The sequence below is a fragment of the Suricata suricatta genome, chromosome X, assembly GCF_006229205.1.
Source record: "Suricata suricatta isolate VVHF042 chromosome X, meerkat_22Aug2017_6uvM2_HiC, whole genome shotgun sequence".
NCBI classification, from domain to species: domain Eukaryota; kingdom Metazoa; phylum Chordata; class Mammalia; order Carnivora; family Herpestidae; genus Suricata; species Suricata suricatta.
In genome coordinates this window covers 109,384,888-109,401,785 of record NC_043717.1, presented here as the reverse complement: position 1 = coordinate 109,401,785, position 16,898 = coordinate 109,384,888, and the positions used below count along the sequence as shown (strand labels likewise).

General features: G+C 47.4%; 1 protein-coding gene across 1 annotated transcript in view; it reads right to left on the bottom strand.

The window, feature by feature from the left end:
- Nucleotides 1-932: 932 nt before the first annotated feature.
- The window catches only part of ZNF185 (zinc finger protein 185 with LIM domain), an 86,649-nt gene continuing 70,683 nt past the window's right edge, over nucleotides 933-16,898 (bottom strand). The window contains exons 17-23 of the mRNA XM_029929884.1: nucleotides 13,473-13,670; nucleotides 10,583-10,693; nucleotides 9,503-9,577; nucleotides 6,694-6,765; nucleotides 5,100-5,202; nucleotides 4,139-4,237; nucleotides 933-3,191 (exon numbers count right to left, since the gene is read on the bottom strand). Coding sequence (XP_029785744.1) covers nucleotides 4,139-4,237; nucleotides 5,100-5,202; nucleotides 6,694-6,765; nucleotides 9,503-9,577; nucleotides 10,583-10,693; nucleotides 13,473-13,670 — 658 coding nt within the window. The 3' untranslated portion in view covers nucleotides 933-3,191. The remainder of the gene's footprint in view (nucleotides 3,192-4,138; nucleotides 4,238-5,099; nucleotides 5,203-6,693; nucleotides 6,766-9,502; nucleotides 9,578-10,582; nucleotides 10,694-13,472; nucleotides 13,671-16,898) is intronic.

The following is a 16,898-nucleotide window of genomic DNA, read 5'->3' as shown; positions in this document are numbered from 1 at the left end:
CAAAGTGTATTTTGGGATATAAAACTCAGAAGTATGGATCACTTGATAGGCAGCATGACAATTCAACAGGATTCTGTAGAACTGGCCTTAATGAGAAGGACGAAAGTCTTGACTATTGGTACACTTCTGGAGCAACAGGTTTGAATGGTGCGTGGGCACCTTTGAGAAGGGTATTTGAGAGATACATATATAGAATTATTGTCAAAGAAGAGTTTATGGGACCACGATTGTTTAGATGGGAGAAGAGTTGATGAGGGAGAACCCAATAAGCATCTTCATCTACTTTAGGGGCTGGCATATAGGCAAGGGATGATCCATTACCAGTGGGTGACAGTTAAAAGGAAACAGATGGAAACAGATTCTAACTCAACTAAACAATGCATTTTTGGAAACTGGGCCTGTCCACAGACAGGGTGGGCTTTTATGGGACTGAGCTGATCGCTGCAAGTGTACAATAAGGACTAGATGGCCATCTGTATGCAACGGCAATAAAGGGGAGGATGGACTCAAAAGAATAAAATGTTCTTTGTTAAGATCTCACCAGTCTAGGAGCACATGGGTGGCTCAGTCTATTAAGCATCTGACTTTGGTGTCCTGGTTCACCAGTTCATCAAGGCTCTGTGCTGAGAGCATGTCAGATCCTCTGTCTCCCTCTGTCTCTCTGCCCGTCCTCCACTTATGCACTTGCTCTCCTTCTCAAAATAAATAAACTTAAAAAAAACCTAAAATATCGGACCAGTCTAAAAGTCTATACTTCCTGTGCATGTATGATTTCTAGATTTTGCTATTTTTTTTCCGCTTACATTTGATACTTCTTGAAGTATTTATTTGCTTTTGTAGAGAATGGCTTCAAGTAGTATGAGAAAACAAGTTACACAGACAATACACCAAGTTATTACACTTAAAAAAGGGAAACCTTAACACTGACAACATTGACATATTTAATATCTTAACATTTATTATATTGAGAACATTAATCTGGGTGAAGCAAATGTGATTAAAAACACTAGACAATTAAAAAGAAGCAAAAGTATAATGGAACTACTTTTCTCAAGTCTTCAGAATTCTGTGCCTGTTTTGACATGAAAGAGGCTGTTTTGAATATAAATCAATATTGATCTTATAGGCTATTAATTTCCTGCATATTCGCTCTAAGACTCCCTTAAAGGCAGAGTGTATCTGAAAGGTGGAGAAGTCAGCCTGTCTTGGACCGCTTTATCATGTACTCCATCAACCAGGCCCGCACTGACTCAGGGCTGCTGCCTCCCACACAAAAGGGCGGCCTTTCTTTCCCTCTTACTCACTCATTCCGCACCTATGTGTCAGCGTCCGTCATGGGCCAAATCCCATGCTGTGGGCTCTGCATGGGGAACACCGGCTCGTATTTAGTATTGGCACATGACATATGGTACCACTTTTCCCCTCCGGAGCAAATCTGATGCACATCTATGCAAATAAATGGAATGTTCCTCCTCTCTGATCAGTTGGTGGGAAGACAAGACCACCAGCCAATGTGCATAGGAGTCAGAAACTGGAGAGAGATGGAGACATTTTCTAATTAAATCAAGGGAAGAGACCCTCAATTTTCATCAGAAAACTTTTCAGGTTGTCCTTCCTCTCAAGGACCTTATGCAGTGACACTGGTCCCAAGGGCAGGTGAGCTTGGCTGAATGGAGTATGAGCTCCGTGCACGGATGGGCCTGCAATCGGTTTAGGCAGCCAAGAGGCTTCTGTGCTCCAAGTAGCTGGAGCCCCCGCAGTCGCTGCTATGTCGGCTAGCTCAGACGGGGTAGCTTACTGGAGCTTTCCCTGGGTTGACAAGCTCTTCTTTGGGAAGGTCTTTGAGTCACATCTCTCCCCAGGAGAGAAAGCTGAGTTTGGAGGAGTATTTCAGTTCAAAACTGGGGGTGGGGAAGAGGGAAGGAGGGCAGATTGACTTTTGTGGGACTTCATAGGGAGACCTCGGATGCCCAGAGGAACATGATTTCATACTTCCGTCTCTGTAAGAGTAGGCCTCAGAGGAGGCCTGCGGCGGGCAGTGTTAACTTGGCAAAATGGGCTAACCTCTGCACAGTCCTGGGCACGCAACACTAAATCAATGCTTGGTACTCTGGTTACTGCTACTGTGTTCTGGAGAGAGACAGCAATGGTTCCTCACAATGCAGTGACCACCTTCTGAGCCTCGATATTCAAATCTGTAAATTAGGGACAAGAATAACCTCTCAATAGGATTAGTATGGGGATTAATGCCATAACTTTGTGATAATCCTGATATATACTAAAGCCTTGAGAAATGTTAACTGTTTTTCTCCATTCTTAATCCTGCTGGAGTCTATAAGCCTACTTTTGAAGACTTCTGTGTAATATTGGAATTGAGGGCAAAGGTATTAATCAGCCATCAAGATTCAGACACAGATGTTCCTCTGGTCAGAGATTCTTAAGAATCACATCCCATAGAATGCAACATTATCTGTGTAGACTTTCTAATGCATGCCCATATGCTTGCAGGGAAAAAAAACCCCTCAATTATAGTGAAAAGTTGGAGGAAGAAGATAATTAAAATCTGCTATATAACTCAATAAAAAGCAATTAACTACTTTTAAATGTGTATGGAAAGTTAAATATATAAATGTACACTCACATACATATATAGCAACTACAACAGACCGACTAAATATTAGCCTATGCCAATCCTTAGCATTCAATGTCTGCAATTTATCCACCAGAGATTTACCCACAAGGCCTCTCAGAAGTTTCAGGGGACCTCTTAGTTTCAATCCCCAAAAGTACACTTAGAGCTGTGACCTAGAATGTGGGGTTGCTCTGTCCCAAAAGTCAGGACACACTGAAACTCAGGCTCCTGCCTATTGTACCAGACCACCTAAGCTCATCCAGAAGCCAACTTATCTTAGGAAAGCCAAGATGGAATTCTTGTTCAATCTTTTTTTCTTGAGCCTGAAATAAGATCACTTACGTAAAGTGCTTTCTAAGCTATAAAAAGCTATACACACAAGTTATTGTCATCATTAAGGTATTGTGCTGGATATGATCAGTTCAATTTGAGAAGGGCAGAAATCTGAAGAAATCGAATGGGCGGGGAGAAAGTGAAGAAAGAGGAGCTAGCAACTTGGGGCAACTGAGGACAGCCAAACTTGTCCAGGAGTCATCAGCTTCTTCTTAGCTTGGAAGAGCTAAAAGAAAATAGTAGTAGCCATGAGATTAGAAATGCAAATCCAATCCAAAAACCAGTCAGGGGTTCTTGGGTTGGCTGATGCCTCCAGAGATTAGGAAAAACAGTCCATGCCAAGGTGTCTTCTAGAGAGACGGCCGAACAGGCTCATATCCAGTGCAGAGCCTGGTTGGTACTGTTTCCATGGCCTTCAACGTACTCTGCTCTGTGCTTCTAGCTGAGGAGGTGCTAAGGAGGAGGGGCTGCCAGGGTCTGGAAAGGCAGTGTCCTTTAGGCACCAGGTCCCAAGCAGCTCACACACTGAATCTGGGTCAATTCTGCTGGCTTTTAGCATTCAAACCTGTCTCAGGCAGGGTTGAAAATGTGGTCCAGAGGCTACCTAAGAAGTCCTTCCTGGTTTGGCCAGCCCCAGAATGACACCATCCCCTCCCATATATGCCCATTTCTTCTGGCCTTTACCTGCTGCTGGCCCTCCACTTGTATCTTATTTTACTGAGAACCTTGCCTTTTGAATCCTGATATTGTGCTATATAAGCAGTGGTGGGAGTGATCCAAGGGAGTTTAGCAGAGAGCCTTGGATTTGAATTAGAAGTGCGGGGTTGAGATCCTGCTTCTGCCATCCACTAGCTAGTTGTTTCCTCAGGCCCTTTTCCTTTCTGGGTCTTTATTTGCTTGTCCTCAAACGTGGCCAACAACACAGGCCTGGCCAGCATCACAGGGCAGCTACAGACCTCAGCCGAGAGGCTGCACGGAAGGTGCTTCTTGAGAGGAAGATGCCATAACAGCCCTGCTGCCTAGAAGGGTCTGTGGGGAGGGTCTTTACCGGTGCCACCTGAAACTTCAAAGCCTCGACGGGAAGGGAGATAGCAGGGTTCTGGTTGGAGACTCAGGGAGACACGAGGGCACACTTCTTCTTCCTAGGAAGTTTCCTGGCCACTTGGCACCCACCTAGAAGAGCTTCTCATAGCATTTCCCACAACGGATGGTGTCACGGTGGATGAAGACCTGATCCAGGAGCTCACCCATCGGCTTACTGCAGATCCCGCACTGAAAGAGAAAGCAGGCTAGAGGTCAGCATTCAGGTGAAGCAGAATAAGCTAGTGGGGTGTGGAGGCCGCGCCCGAGCGGCCACGGAGCTGCTGGCACATCGTGGACTTTGAAGCAGAGAACGAAAGTTGGTAGAAAACAGACAAATCTCAAACAAAGCAACCCACACAAATTAGCAGGCATGACAATCACACAGTCGTTAGGAGCCCAGGTTTCAGAACTGTGCCCGGATTTGAGCTCTAAATCCACTGTTTATTAGCTGGGTGATCTTGGGCAAGTTACTGAGGCTCTCCAAGCCTCTATTTCTTCATATATAAAATGGGCGCACTGGCAGGTTACCATGAGGATATAGTGAGGTAGCCCACAATGGGCACTTTATATATGATCCTGGGATCATATATAAACTAAGCCATTGCTGTTGTCAGAGGACTGACTGAGGGACTTTAATTGTGATATTATGAAAGAGAAGGCTATTCCAACAGTGTAGCCCTGCCGGCCTCATGAGTCTCACACCTGCCACTCCAGTGGACAGGTGAAGGACAAGAATGGCCAGCCATCTGCCACAGGCCTTCATGCAGACAGTCTTGAATAGGAGGGGTCATGAGTCCAGGTACCTGGGTCTCCAACCATCTCCACGGCTGCCCTGGACTGATAAGCATTCTGGCTTCCAGTTTGCAAAAGATACTGAGCCGCACGGAAATGACTAGTGGCGTCCTGACTCGCTGCGCTCGCTCAGTTCCCACCTCGCCCCAGCCTCTGGCGGGGAGCACAGTCACACAGAGATCAAGCCTCCTTTCCAGTCTTTGATGCACGAGGCCCCCCAAGTCTGGACAATGTTAGCAGCGCTGCCCCTCTTCCTTACCTTGAAGCAATAGTCATGGCAGCAGATGCCAAGATGCCCTAGGGTAATCTTTGGACAGTCTCTGATCTCCTGGTTGCAGTAAGTACAGATCCCTCCACTTGTTCTGTGAGATGAAAAACAAGAACCGGGCAGTCAGGCTGGCATGCAGACGACTGACATGATGCAGCCAGACCCTCTGGTTTGACACCAACAGCCCTGTGTGCCTGTATCCTGAGCCTGTCATCTTCTTCTGCAGTGTCAAATTGGTTGCATATCCCTGGGCTGGACTGGGCTTCAGCTCACTATATAGACCCCCATGATATTTCCAAAAATTGGTCATGTATCTTCACCTTACTCACAATCATATATGTGGGCCCCTTGGTTTGATTCTTATTCCAGGCAGGTTGTTCTCCCTGACCCTTTGCCTAGCATGCTGGGGGCACTACTCCCCTCTAGCTCAGGAATATCCATGCCTTCTTCTACAGGACATGTGACCTTGTCTGCCCTACCTGGTCCCCTGTCTTGAAGATACTTCCCTTCATGCCTAGGGCTACTAAGCCCTACCTCTCAGACCCTACAGCCTTGGACCCACCCGGGCTTGTGATGACCATCCCGAAGACAGGCTGTAGAGTCTGCTGGGACCTCATGCTGGAGTTCTAGATACTAATTTCTAGGCTGAGTATCTCCCCACTTAGAGGACCCTGCTTTTATTTCTGAGAGTCACCACTGCTTTTCCTCCTCAGAGAGAACCTGCTGAAATGCCTGCCTGCCCTGATCCTTCAGGAATAAGTTGGGAGTGCTTTCTTTCAGAGACTTGGGCATGCTTCTGACAGGAGGTAGGGGTGGTGCTACCAACCTGGAGCCACACAGGCTCCTCCCTTCAAGGGCCCAGAATTACCACGTGCATCTCAAAGCCCGAGTGCCCCCCATGTACTTTACCATCACCAGCTGCATCGCACGGTTATTCAGATGACACAGTTATCTATGACCTGACCTGGGAGTAGTCACAGACCTGGGGGGTCCTGGCTTGTTCCCTTCACTGTGACCTGCATGAACCGCATCTCTAAGACTCGTTTGTCTTCTACTTCAAGAACTTAAAAATAGGATTTTTTAAATCATTGAGACCATCCCGTGGCCACTTTCATGTAGTGACACCTTTCAAATCTGCTAAATGAAGAAACTTCTGCACCTTCATTCAATTCACATGAATGGCTCTCTCTGGCTCTTCTCTTGCTTCTTGACGATAGCAGCCTATTTTTCGTTATTTTCCACCTATCACCGTCTTTTCTGGTTTAGGGGGGTTTTTTCTTTATTTCTGGTCATATTTATGAGTTCATTAAGTGATCATTTAGGTTCTAATCCCCAGGGCCTCTCCTGCTGACATGAGTTCCCTGGGCTTTCAGACATCACCATTTCCCTGCTCTAGTAGCCTTTTGAGTTTGCCCTCTTGTCTTAGCTGAGTTCAAAGACAAGTGTGACATCCCAAGGACAGATTTACAAGTGGATCAGAAGCAACCAAACGGAAGACAAAAGCAAATGGACTTAGTGTGGAAATGTCTCTCAGCTGTTTCTTCTCTGTGGACCTGTAAGCTCCCTGGAAAGACAGTAAACTTACCTCTCCGAATACAGAGAGCTGTCACGTGCAGGCCTCCTCTCCATGTCACACGAGTCCTCAGTGCTTCTGACACTGCAGAGAGTGTGGGGAGAAGAGGGGGGCCGAAGATGGGAGCCAGATGACTACCACAATCATGAGTGAAAACGCTTTGATAATATTTTTAACTCTGTGGCCACAAGCTGAGACACAGTTCTGCATGGCCAGCTGTCATCTGTTACGGTGAAGAGCAGTAAAAGCTTTAAAATTGGTGCCAGGGAGGCGTAATTGTCCTGGAGAAGGGCTCTTCCTGCCGTGCTGAGGAAGACGACAAGGGGGCGTGGCCCGGATTCTGGGCTGTGTGTTCCAGGAGGACCCCGTCCTAGACTCACCGACCGGTAGGAAAGGATCGCAGTCTTTCTCCCCACATATGTATCTGGGTTATGATGTGAGTCACAAAGAGCCTCCTCACGGTAGAAATCAAACATGAGGAATAGGAGCAGATAAAAGAACTAAAGATTCTGACATATTACCTGTGTGTGAGTTGAAGGGAGAATTGAGGTGAAATTTTTTTCCTTTTTGCATCTTCATTTTCAATATGACTTTTTCCTAATGTTTTATTTATTTTCGAGAGAGAGGGAGATGGTGTGAGCAGGGGAGGATGATAGAGAGAGGGAGACACAGAATCTGAAACAGGCTCCAGGTTCTGAGCTGTCAGCACAGAGCCCAATGCGGAGCTTGAACCCATGAACTGTGAGATTATGACCTGAGCTGAACCCGGACGCTCAACCGACTGAGCCACCCAGGCGCCCCTCAATATGACTTCTAATGATAAATGCAAATGATTAAAAACAAAAAAACGTATTATCTGTTGGAGCACCTGGATGGCTCAGTCAGTTAAGTGTCTGACTTCAGCTCAGGTCATGATCTCACGGTTTGTGACTTTAAGCCCCGCATCTGGCTCTGTGCTAGGAGCATGGAGCCGGCTTCAGATTCTGTGTCTCCCTTTCTCTCTGCCCCTCCCTTGCTCACCGTTTGTCTCTGTCTCAAAAATAAATAAATGTTAAAAAAAAATTTAAAACCCTATGTTCAGGAAAGTGTGACCAGCTACAAGCCTCCATTCTCACAGGAGCCATGTGGTGGCCATAAGACGTAGCCAGAAACACTGCTGTTCAGAGGTTGAGTGACCTGCCTAAGGCCATGCTTGGAATAAGCAGTTGGCTAGAATTTCAATCTAGGTTCTGCTTTATTTTTCTGAGCATTAACCTTACCTCTAAGCTTCCTTGAAGGAAAAGCAAAAACGGAAAACACAATACACTACACAATCCTCCAATAAATAAACTCTGTTTTTTCCCTAAGATATAACATTTTAACTGAATTTACAATTGAATTTTAAAATAAATTTAGTTGTCAAACTGTAAGAATTAAACTTAACAGAGTGGTGGAAATGAGAGAAGACGACCCAGGAGGTAGAGTTCGGCTAAGTAACACTCATAGAGGCAAATGCTAGACGGCAGGGACAGCTCCCTCTGGGGTGCTGGGGCTTTCCCATATATTACTTCTAATCTCAAAACCTCCCTGAAAAAATAAAGCCAGAGCCAGAAGAGAAGTCAGTGGCGGCCAGGAGCTGTGGCTGGTTGTGTGTGGGGCTGCTCATGGGTATGGGGTTTCCTTTGGGGCTGATGAAAACGGGATTGGAGAGCGGTGAGGGCTGTGGACATGGGGAATGTACTAAAGGCCCCTGAGCTGCATACTTTAAAGACTGAAGTTTATGACATGTGAATTATATCTCAATACAGTGAGTGACAAAAACCAGCCTTGGGGGCTACAAGTGAAGAAACTGAGGCTCAGAAAGGTTGAGCATCCTGTGAAAAATGACCCAATCAATGGGGGCTAACCTGGGACTTGAACTTGGGATCCATGTCCATTATTCCACAGCGCCCGTGAAAACTGGTCCAGAATCCCCAGAGGCCCAATCATGAGACAAGGCCAGGGTGCCCGTCTCGCTAACTAAAACCCTCCTCCTAGCAGGACTCTCCCAGGGCAATGGCGTCTCAGTGAGGTGGCAGGAAGGTATCCTTCCACGTGGCATCAGGAAACAAGCAGATAAAGGGATGATGAGAGAAAAAATATGCATATATCAGGCCCTGCAGTCAAATATGTGCTCAAATGTGTGCAATTAATGGTAACAGTGACCACACAGCAATTAAATGTGAGGCACCCTGGCATGCGGGAAAGGGCATGGGAGCTTAAGAGATGGTAGGGACGGAACTCACTAGAGAAAAAGTCCTTAAGGCCTTCACCAGCTCTGTGAAGAGCGAAGCTCGCAGAATTTCACCACAGAAAGCTGTAGTCGGGGCGCCTGGGGGGCTCAGTCGGTTGGGCGTCCGGCTTCGGCTCAGGTCATGATCTCATGGCTCAAGGGTTCAGGCCCCGCGTTTGGCTCTGTGCTGACAGCCAGCTCAGAGCGTGGAGCCTGTCTTTGGATTCTGTGTCTCCCTCTCACTCTGACCCTCCCCTGCTCACGCTGTCTCTGTCTCTCTCTCAAAAATAATTAAAACATTAAAAAATTTAAAAAAAAAAAAAGCTTGTGGTATACCAAGAAAAAAAGTTAGGCAGAAAGAGACAGCACTGGCAGTGGGATATACGATGAAGTCACAATAAAGGGGAATACAAACGTACCGACTTCGGTAGAACAGCTTGAAATTATGTCTGTGGGCAATTACATCATTCATCCGTTCAATAAATAATTACACAGAAACAACTCTGGGCCAAGCCCTGGATGAGGTATGGGGGATTCAGTGTCATGGAAGCGCCTGGGACTGGCTCTTACCTGCATGGAGACACTGGCTCCCCGGAGCACACCTCACTTGCATTCCTGTATTCCTTCATGAAGAGAATCCCTTTGCTGTAGAAGAAGCACAGTAGGACGGAAAGACATATACTGAACGAGTCCAGGGCAGTGGGTCTGGCCCAAAGGAGGGGTCCAAGGCTAGCAGGAAGTGAAGGAGCTTATGGTAGGTCCTGTGGGTAGAGGCACTGATGAGCTCTAAATGGCACCAGGCAAGGAAAGTGGCAAACAGGAGCCGCTGCACTGCTGAGCACACTGTGCACTAGGCGGAAATCAAAGAGTGTGCGTTCAGCTTGCTGTGGGCAAATCTCAGAGCCCTAGAAAAGTGCTTCCTGCTGCCAGGGTCACCGTGCTTTCCCTTCACACAGATCTCTGCACTGTGAGAGGGCTCCCTCCCGCCTCCCCAGACTGCAGTTCACTGAACTTCCTGTCCTCCTCTCTGACTGCATCTTCTTTCCCTTTGGCCCCAGTTCAGGACAGCCTCCAAGCTGCAGCCGTGATCTCTAGCTTCTCACTCTGAGGTAGGCCCCTGGCAACCCTGGAAGTCAGTTTCATGTCTGGCTTCCTGTGGCCCTGACTCTGACCTTTATCGAGCTGACGTGACGTTTTCAGAGAGCCCTCTGATCTCCCTGCTCTTCCCATACACACACCTCACTCAGCCTTCCTGAGATAGCCAATATTTCAGGCAAGTCCAGGAGTGCACGTGAAGCAGTAAATCATGTGAGAGAGACAGACACAGGGCCTGGCCTCAGTGGGCTTTCTCTGGCCTTCCCACACATTTCTCAAGAGATATCATTAGCAAGGTCCCACAGATGGCAGAGCACTAGGAAGTGACACTGGGATGGGGAAAGGGAATATGATGAGACTCTGTCCCGACCTAAAACCATGACGCTATACTGGGAAGCTGTGGGCTATACTATGTGGCCCCTTAACCAACAGAATGCTGGGGATTGGGGGTGGAATTAGAGCTAATATTAGGAAAGGGACATAGGACAGAAGCCAAGTCCTTTAGCTCTTGGGGGGGGTACAGCCCAGAGAACACCTCCCAGGTTCTCTTCTTACCTGCTTGAACTGGAGTCCAATTCACTGGGGGGGCCTGGGATGGAAACATGAGGCTGCTCAGGAGACGGAGTAACGGTAACAGTGACCGTACAGCTCAAGGGGTTTTTCGTCCTGAAGGAAGCAAATGGAGGGGGAAGTGTGTCAACATTGAGAGCTGACATCTTCCGAGGTCAAGTAGGGTTTGGGGCCCTACTCCTGAGACTGCCACTTTAAGGAGTTTAAAACATGCCAATGTTTATAAAACAAGCCGTGCAAATCACGGAACTTGTACAAGTCACACAAGTCTCCTGAGATCAGCGTGTGGAACCACTTACTTTATAGATAAGAAAACTCAGGTTAAGTGACCCAGGTAACACTGAGTCAGCGGCACGATCTTAATCTTATAGATTCTCCCAGAACCTCCCAGTACAGCCAAAGGCCTTGTTGGCCTGTGAGTCACTTGGTTTCAGCAGAGCCATTGGGCTGACAGGGACCTAACAGAACAAGTCAGCTCCCCTCCTCCCTGGATGGGACGGCCTCTTCCTAGGATCAGCTCTACCCCCATCCTGCAGAGAACTCTCTGGAGAAAACATGGCCAAGGGAGAGAGGGACAAATGAATTTAGGCATCACCAAAGAAGAGACTTGCATGCACTTCATTTGGGAAGGCATCGGCCACAAGCAGAGGCAAGAATCCGACACGTTTGGTGGTTTTTGTGCATCTCTACCATTTGGCTGCACACACAGCCCTTGGCCTAGAATGTGAGCTCCTAGCTAGCTTGCAAGGTTTTTCTCTGGCCAGGCCCTTACTTGCTTTCACTCTGCCTGCTCTTGGGTCCCCAGTGCCATACCTGAAGCAGCCATCGCTCCTTGCTGCAGTTCAGGACACTCTGTTGGGCACCCCCACTGGGACACTCTGACTTGTGCCATCCCCTTTACATCTACCCATTCGCCAGTGGCCTTGGGACAGCTCTATGGGCATATACTGTCCTGGCTAACTTTCGCTTCTCTCCAACGTTTTGCTGCTCACATCAAGCTCCAGGTGTGGCTGCCTCAACCTGACCATGGTTCTGGGGTATCCCCAGTCCCTTGCTAGAGAATCCAGCGTCCAACACGTCAGCTAGTTTAAGAGCGGGGTGGAGGGAGGACAATCGTGACACGGTACTGCCTCGCTCCCCAGCCTCATCTTCTCCGACCATGTCACGTACACGTACCTGACTCCGTAGCCACCCTAACCGACCTAAAAGCTTCGCACCCAACACCACCTTGCCCTCTTGGAAGCCCTCCTGCAGTGCCTGCTCTCTCTCTCACCCCAGACTGGGCCAAGTGCCCTGCGGCAGTGTGCCCAGTGACCCTGTGCCTGTTCCATGGAAACTGGAGGAGATGGACCGACTGGGAAGGGAGGCCCCAGGGGACATGGAAAGACAGATGGTGGATAAAATACCGAGCCAGAGTGTGAGGAGAAACTGACTGCACAAGGAAGGAACAACTAGCAAGTGTCTTCCATCCTGCGGTCCACCCCCAGCACAATAGATGAAGGGATAGTAGACCTGAGGGAGCAAGGTAAAAAATATTCTGTGCGGATTCTTCTAGGACTGCAATGTGAGCACGGGAGAGCCCCATCTAGAAGGTTCCTATCCCTGGTCAGGTAACATCCCACTTCCCTCCCATAGCCTCCTCCTCCTAATCTACAAGATCCAGCCCTGGCCCTGCCCACATGGTCTCCTTCCCCCTCCTTTCCCTCACTTCTTATGCTCCAACCACCGAGCCCTTCACTTATTCTCTTCTCAACTCCCTCTCCCGTCATGGTCTGCGAAGATGCTGCCCGCGTTGTGTCTGCCCAGGTTCTTTTCCAGTCTGGCTCCTCCTTGTGCTTCAGGCCGCAACTTCATTGTCTCCTTCTCAGCAGAAAAGCTTTCCCCAACCATCTGAGCTACAACATCCCTTGTCCCAGCCTGTCTCCATCAGAGGACCAAGTTTCCTTCTTTTCTGGGCTTAGCACAAACGGAGAGGCACAAACAGCACAGTGATCAGCAGCACAGACTCTGGGCTCTGACAGCCTGGGTTCTGATCCCTGTTAGACCACTACCTGGTTAAATGACTGTGGGCAAGCTATCTGGCCTCCTTTTGCTTTAGTCTCTGCTCTGGATATGTGAGTTAAGAATAGCGCCTCCCCTGTAGGGTCGGTGTGAGAATGAAGCGAGCACACATAAACCACAGGACCAGTGCCTGCGTATTTCCGGTATACAACAAATACTAATTGTCATCGTTATGGTATTGTTGCTACAGTGTTTATTCATTGGTGCACCATGCGGTCCCTGAGTGAGTGCTCAGGGGCCTGGCCTTCTTATTCAGTGTGGGTGCTACCTACAACTGGTCCATAGGAGGTACTTATAAAATGTCTCTAGGTCCATGGCTCTTGATTACTTCCAAACTCATGGTTGCTTTGGGGGTCAATCTCCAGAGAGCAAAGAGAGCACCCAAATGTTGCCATGCAAGGCCACCCTTGTAGTGCTGACAGCAGAAGAGTTCATCCAACACCCTTTATCTCTGGCAGGAGCTCCTGTTCACACCAGGTGACACCTTCCTCGGAGACTTTCCATCTCCATTAATGAATGGCAAAGGCATTCCACATCCCTCTCCCAACCTAGGTCTTCGTGCTCCAAATGGCTGCCAGAAAACATGACACCCTGTGCACCTTCTCTGTTCCACGCTTGGTCTAAAAGATTTAATGCTATGGCTCCAAATTGAAGTCCATGAGGACCTACCCCTGAGTCACTCATTGCCGGTCACCTTTCCACTGCTTCCTGGCCACTTACACCTGCTGAGAGTAACAGGATTGCTTAACATGTTAGGGTTTGTTCTGGATGGTGGGGCTGTGGCAACAGTAGCCCAGCACAGTGTAACCCTTACCCGCTGGCCTGGCTGTCCAGTTCCACAGGCTGCTCTGGTCTTCTGAGGCTGCTCGGCTGCTCTGCTGTCCCGGGGGCTGTAGGCTGCTGGGAGGGTGCAGTTGGGTCCCCAGGGCCACCTCTCAGGACTGTAGGCCTCTCCTGCCAGGTCTCCCGTACCTTGGCAGCCACATTCGTTTCTTCAGAACCAGCCAAGATGCTGAGGAAGAGTGAGCACCTTTATGGAATGAGTCTGTGGGACCAGTCCTTCTTTCCCCACTGTGTGGTGACGTCACCTCTCGGGGCCATAACGGGCTCTTCTCCCAGAGGATGGGGAAGAAAGGAGCCCAGGACAGTCGAAATCCCAGGGAGAGTTGATCGCTCCTTTGGGAGGACCGCAGCACTACTGTTCCCTTCTTACTAACAAAGACAGTCATCATGAACACATGATGACTTCAATGAAGTTTTAAAAGACAGTCTTTTGGGTATATATACACCACATCTTCTTGATCCACTCATCAGGTGATGGGCATTTAGGCTCTTTCCATGATTTGGCCATTGTTGACAGTGCCGCTATGAACATTGGGGTACATGTGCCCCTATGCCTCAGCACTTTTGTATCCCTTCGGTAGATCCCCAGCAGTGCTATTGCTGGGTCATAGGGGAGTTCCATGGATAGTTTTTTGAGGAACCTATACAATGGAGTACTACAGGGCAATGAGAAAGAATGACATCTGGCCATTTGTAGGAAAGTGGATGGACCTCAAGGGAGTCATGCTAAGCGAAACAAGTCAGGCAGAAAAGGACAGATACCATATGTGTTCACTCATATGTGGAACAGGAGAAGCTTAACAGAGGACCATGGGGGAAGGGGGAAGGGGGAAATAGTTGGGAAGAGAGAGGGAGGCAAATCATGAGAGACTTTTGAATGCTGAGCACAAACTGAGGGCTGAAGGGGGAGGGGGCAGGGGAAGGGGAGTGGTGGTCATGGAGGAGGGCACTTGTGGGGAAGAGCACTGGGTGCTGTATGGAAACCAACTTGGTAATGAACTATTAATAAAAAAATAAATGACAGTCTTCTTCTAGTTGGAAACAGTGGCATTCCTGTCCCCCTCCTCCCATTGGCATCTTTCTTTTTCCGCAACCCTAACCTTAACCCTAACCCTAACCCAGTCCATCTGTCCTGCCTAAAAAGCCTCAAGTCATCTGGTCTCCTCCCCAGGCCGTGGTGCTCAGAGGACTTATGAACTCAGCCAGTCCTGCAAGTACCCAGCTGTCTGGGAAGGAGCATCTGTCCTAGACTCCCCTGGCGGGCTAAGTGAGTATGACAAAAGGGAAACAGGGTCATCGCGCTGGATAGATTTTCAAATGGGCTAAGGATCCCAAAATGGGTCACTCCCTGCCAGACCAGAAAGATGTGCCTCGACCCATTTGTGATGCTCGATCGCCATCTGGTGGCCGGTGCAGGCAAGACGGCAGCATAAGGCCTGCCAAGGCCCATCTTGCCCAATACATCCATTTTCCTTATAGATGGTCACATTTCCCAGCAGTCACCGCAGTCAGAGCGCTTGGCTGCAGGAAATGGTGGCGCTCAGGGGCACACACCTTGAGATGCATAGGAGCCCGGCAAACGCACATGCAGGGGCATAGGTATTATTGTGGCAGCCTTATTTTCACAGCTACGAGTAATGTGTCTTCTTTGCTGCTAAGTAGTCATGGCTGTTATTACAAGGCAATAATGTGTTCATCCTCTTTTTATAGATGAACAATCTGGGCTGGGGTCCTTTGCAGCTCATGAATGAAAGTCAGCATGGAACTTTAACCTCCCTCCCAGGGGCTCAGTCAAACTATAGAGCCAGCTCTACATTTTCCATCACCATGTCTGGAGATGAAAGCGGAGTGGAAACAGAAGCAAGAGCTCATCATCTACACATTCCATTGAAAACAAACAAAAAGGTCCTTCCCAACCTCAGTTCCTCCCCGAAACAGCCACACATTATGAAAGAGCTGTTTACACTTACTCTTGTGACTTCTTGACTCACATTTCCTTCTCAACTTTCCACTGAAGCTACTATTGCTTCTCAATATTCCAAATTTTCTGTGTCTCATAGCAACATGTGGTCCTTTTTAGGGCCCTGCCCCAGCTGAGGGTTCTCCAGGATCTCAGGGACCCCAAAAGCAATCATCTGAAGCTGAAAAACTTAATTTGAAATCCTCTAGATATTTTATCCAGGTACATGAGCCTTTGAGACATCCTAAGGGCTGTTTCTCTTGGTCCCTCGCTCCTCAGTCTACAGTCTCCATAAGATTACTGTCAAGGTACAAACATTCTTAAAAGTGTCTTCTACAAACAATAGCAAGATTAGCCTTCATGTGGAGCAAGTAACCTCAATTTACCCATCTGCCAGAAACACAATTCTCATAAAAAAATAAAGTGGGGCAAAGACAAGAGCTAACTCTTATAAAACCAGTGAATTTTGTGTTTGTGGATATACCTGACTCATGGTTGAAAATGTAGAATTAAAGTCATAAGATCTCTGCTTGTGTTTGTCTGTATGTCTATGCATATATATGTTATATATGTATAATATTTTCTTACCTCTGGACACTATACCATATTAATTTATAAAATTCCTTATCCTTTATTCCAAATAACTTAAGAGATAAATAAGCATTTATACAAATCAAATATTTCTATCACATTCATAAGTTAAGGAAACAATTTCTAATACTTCAAATGTAAAAAAACAGTATTTTTATAAAAACTAACACAAATGGCTAAAATTAACTATACTGGAAACAACAGATATTGGTGTGCATGTGGAGAAAGTTGCTGGGAATGCAAACTGTATGGCATTCCCTCAAAAAGTTAAAGATAGAACTATTCTACCATCCAGCCATTTCATTACTTGGTATTTATCCGAAGGACATAAAAATATTGATTCAAAGGGGCACATGAACCCTGATGTCTATAGCAGCATTATCAACTATAGCCAAACTATGGGAAGAAGCCATATATGCACTGACTGACGAATGGATAAAGAAAATGGTGTGTGTGTGTGTGTGTGTGTGTGTGTGTGCACGTGTGTGTGTGCATTTATATTACTCAACCACTGAAAAGAATGAGAGCTTGCCATTAGCAACAATGTTGATGAAAGTAGACTGTATTATGCTAAGCAAAAAAAGTCTGTCAGAGAAAGACAAATTTCATATGATTTCTCTCATATGTGGAATTAAAGAAACAGAAGAGATGAAGATAGGTGAAAATAGAAAACAGAGAGAGAGGAAAAAACTATAAAAGATTCTTAACTACAGAGAACAAACTGTGGGCTGACAGTGCACTGTGGGTGGGTGATGGGCTGAAAGCGTGATGGGCGTCAAGGAGGGAATCTATGATGACCACTGTGTGTTATATTATACGTAAGTGATGAATCACTAAATTCTACGC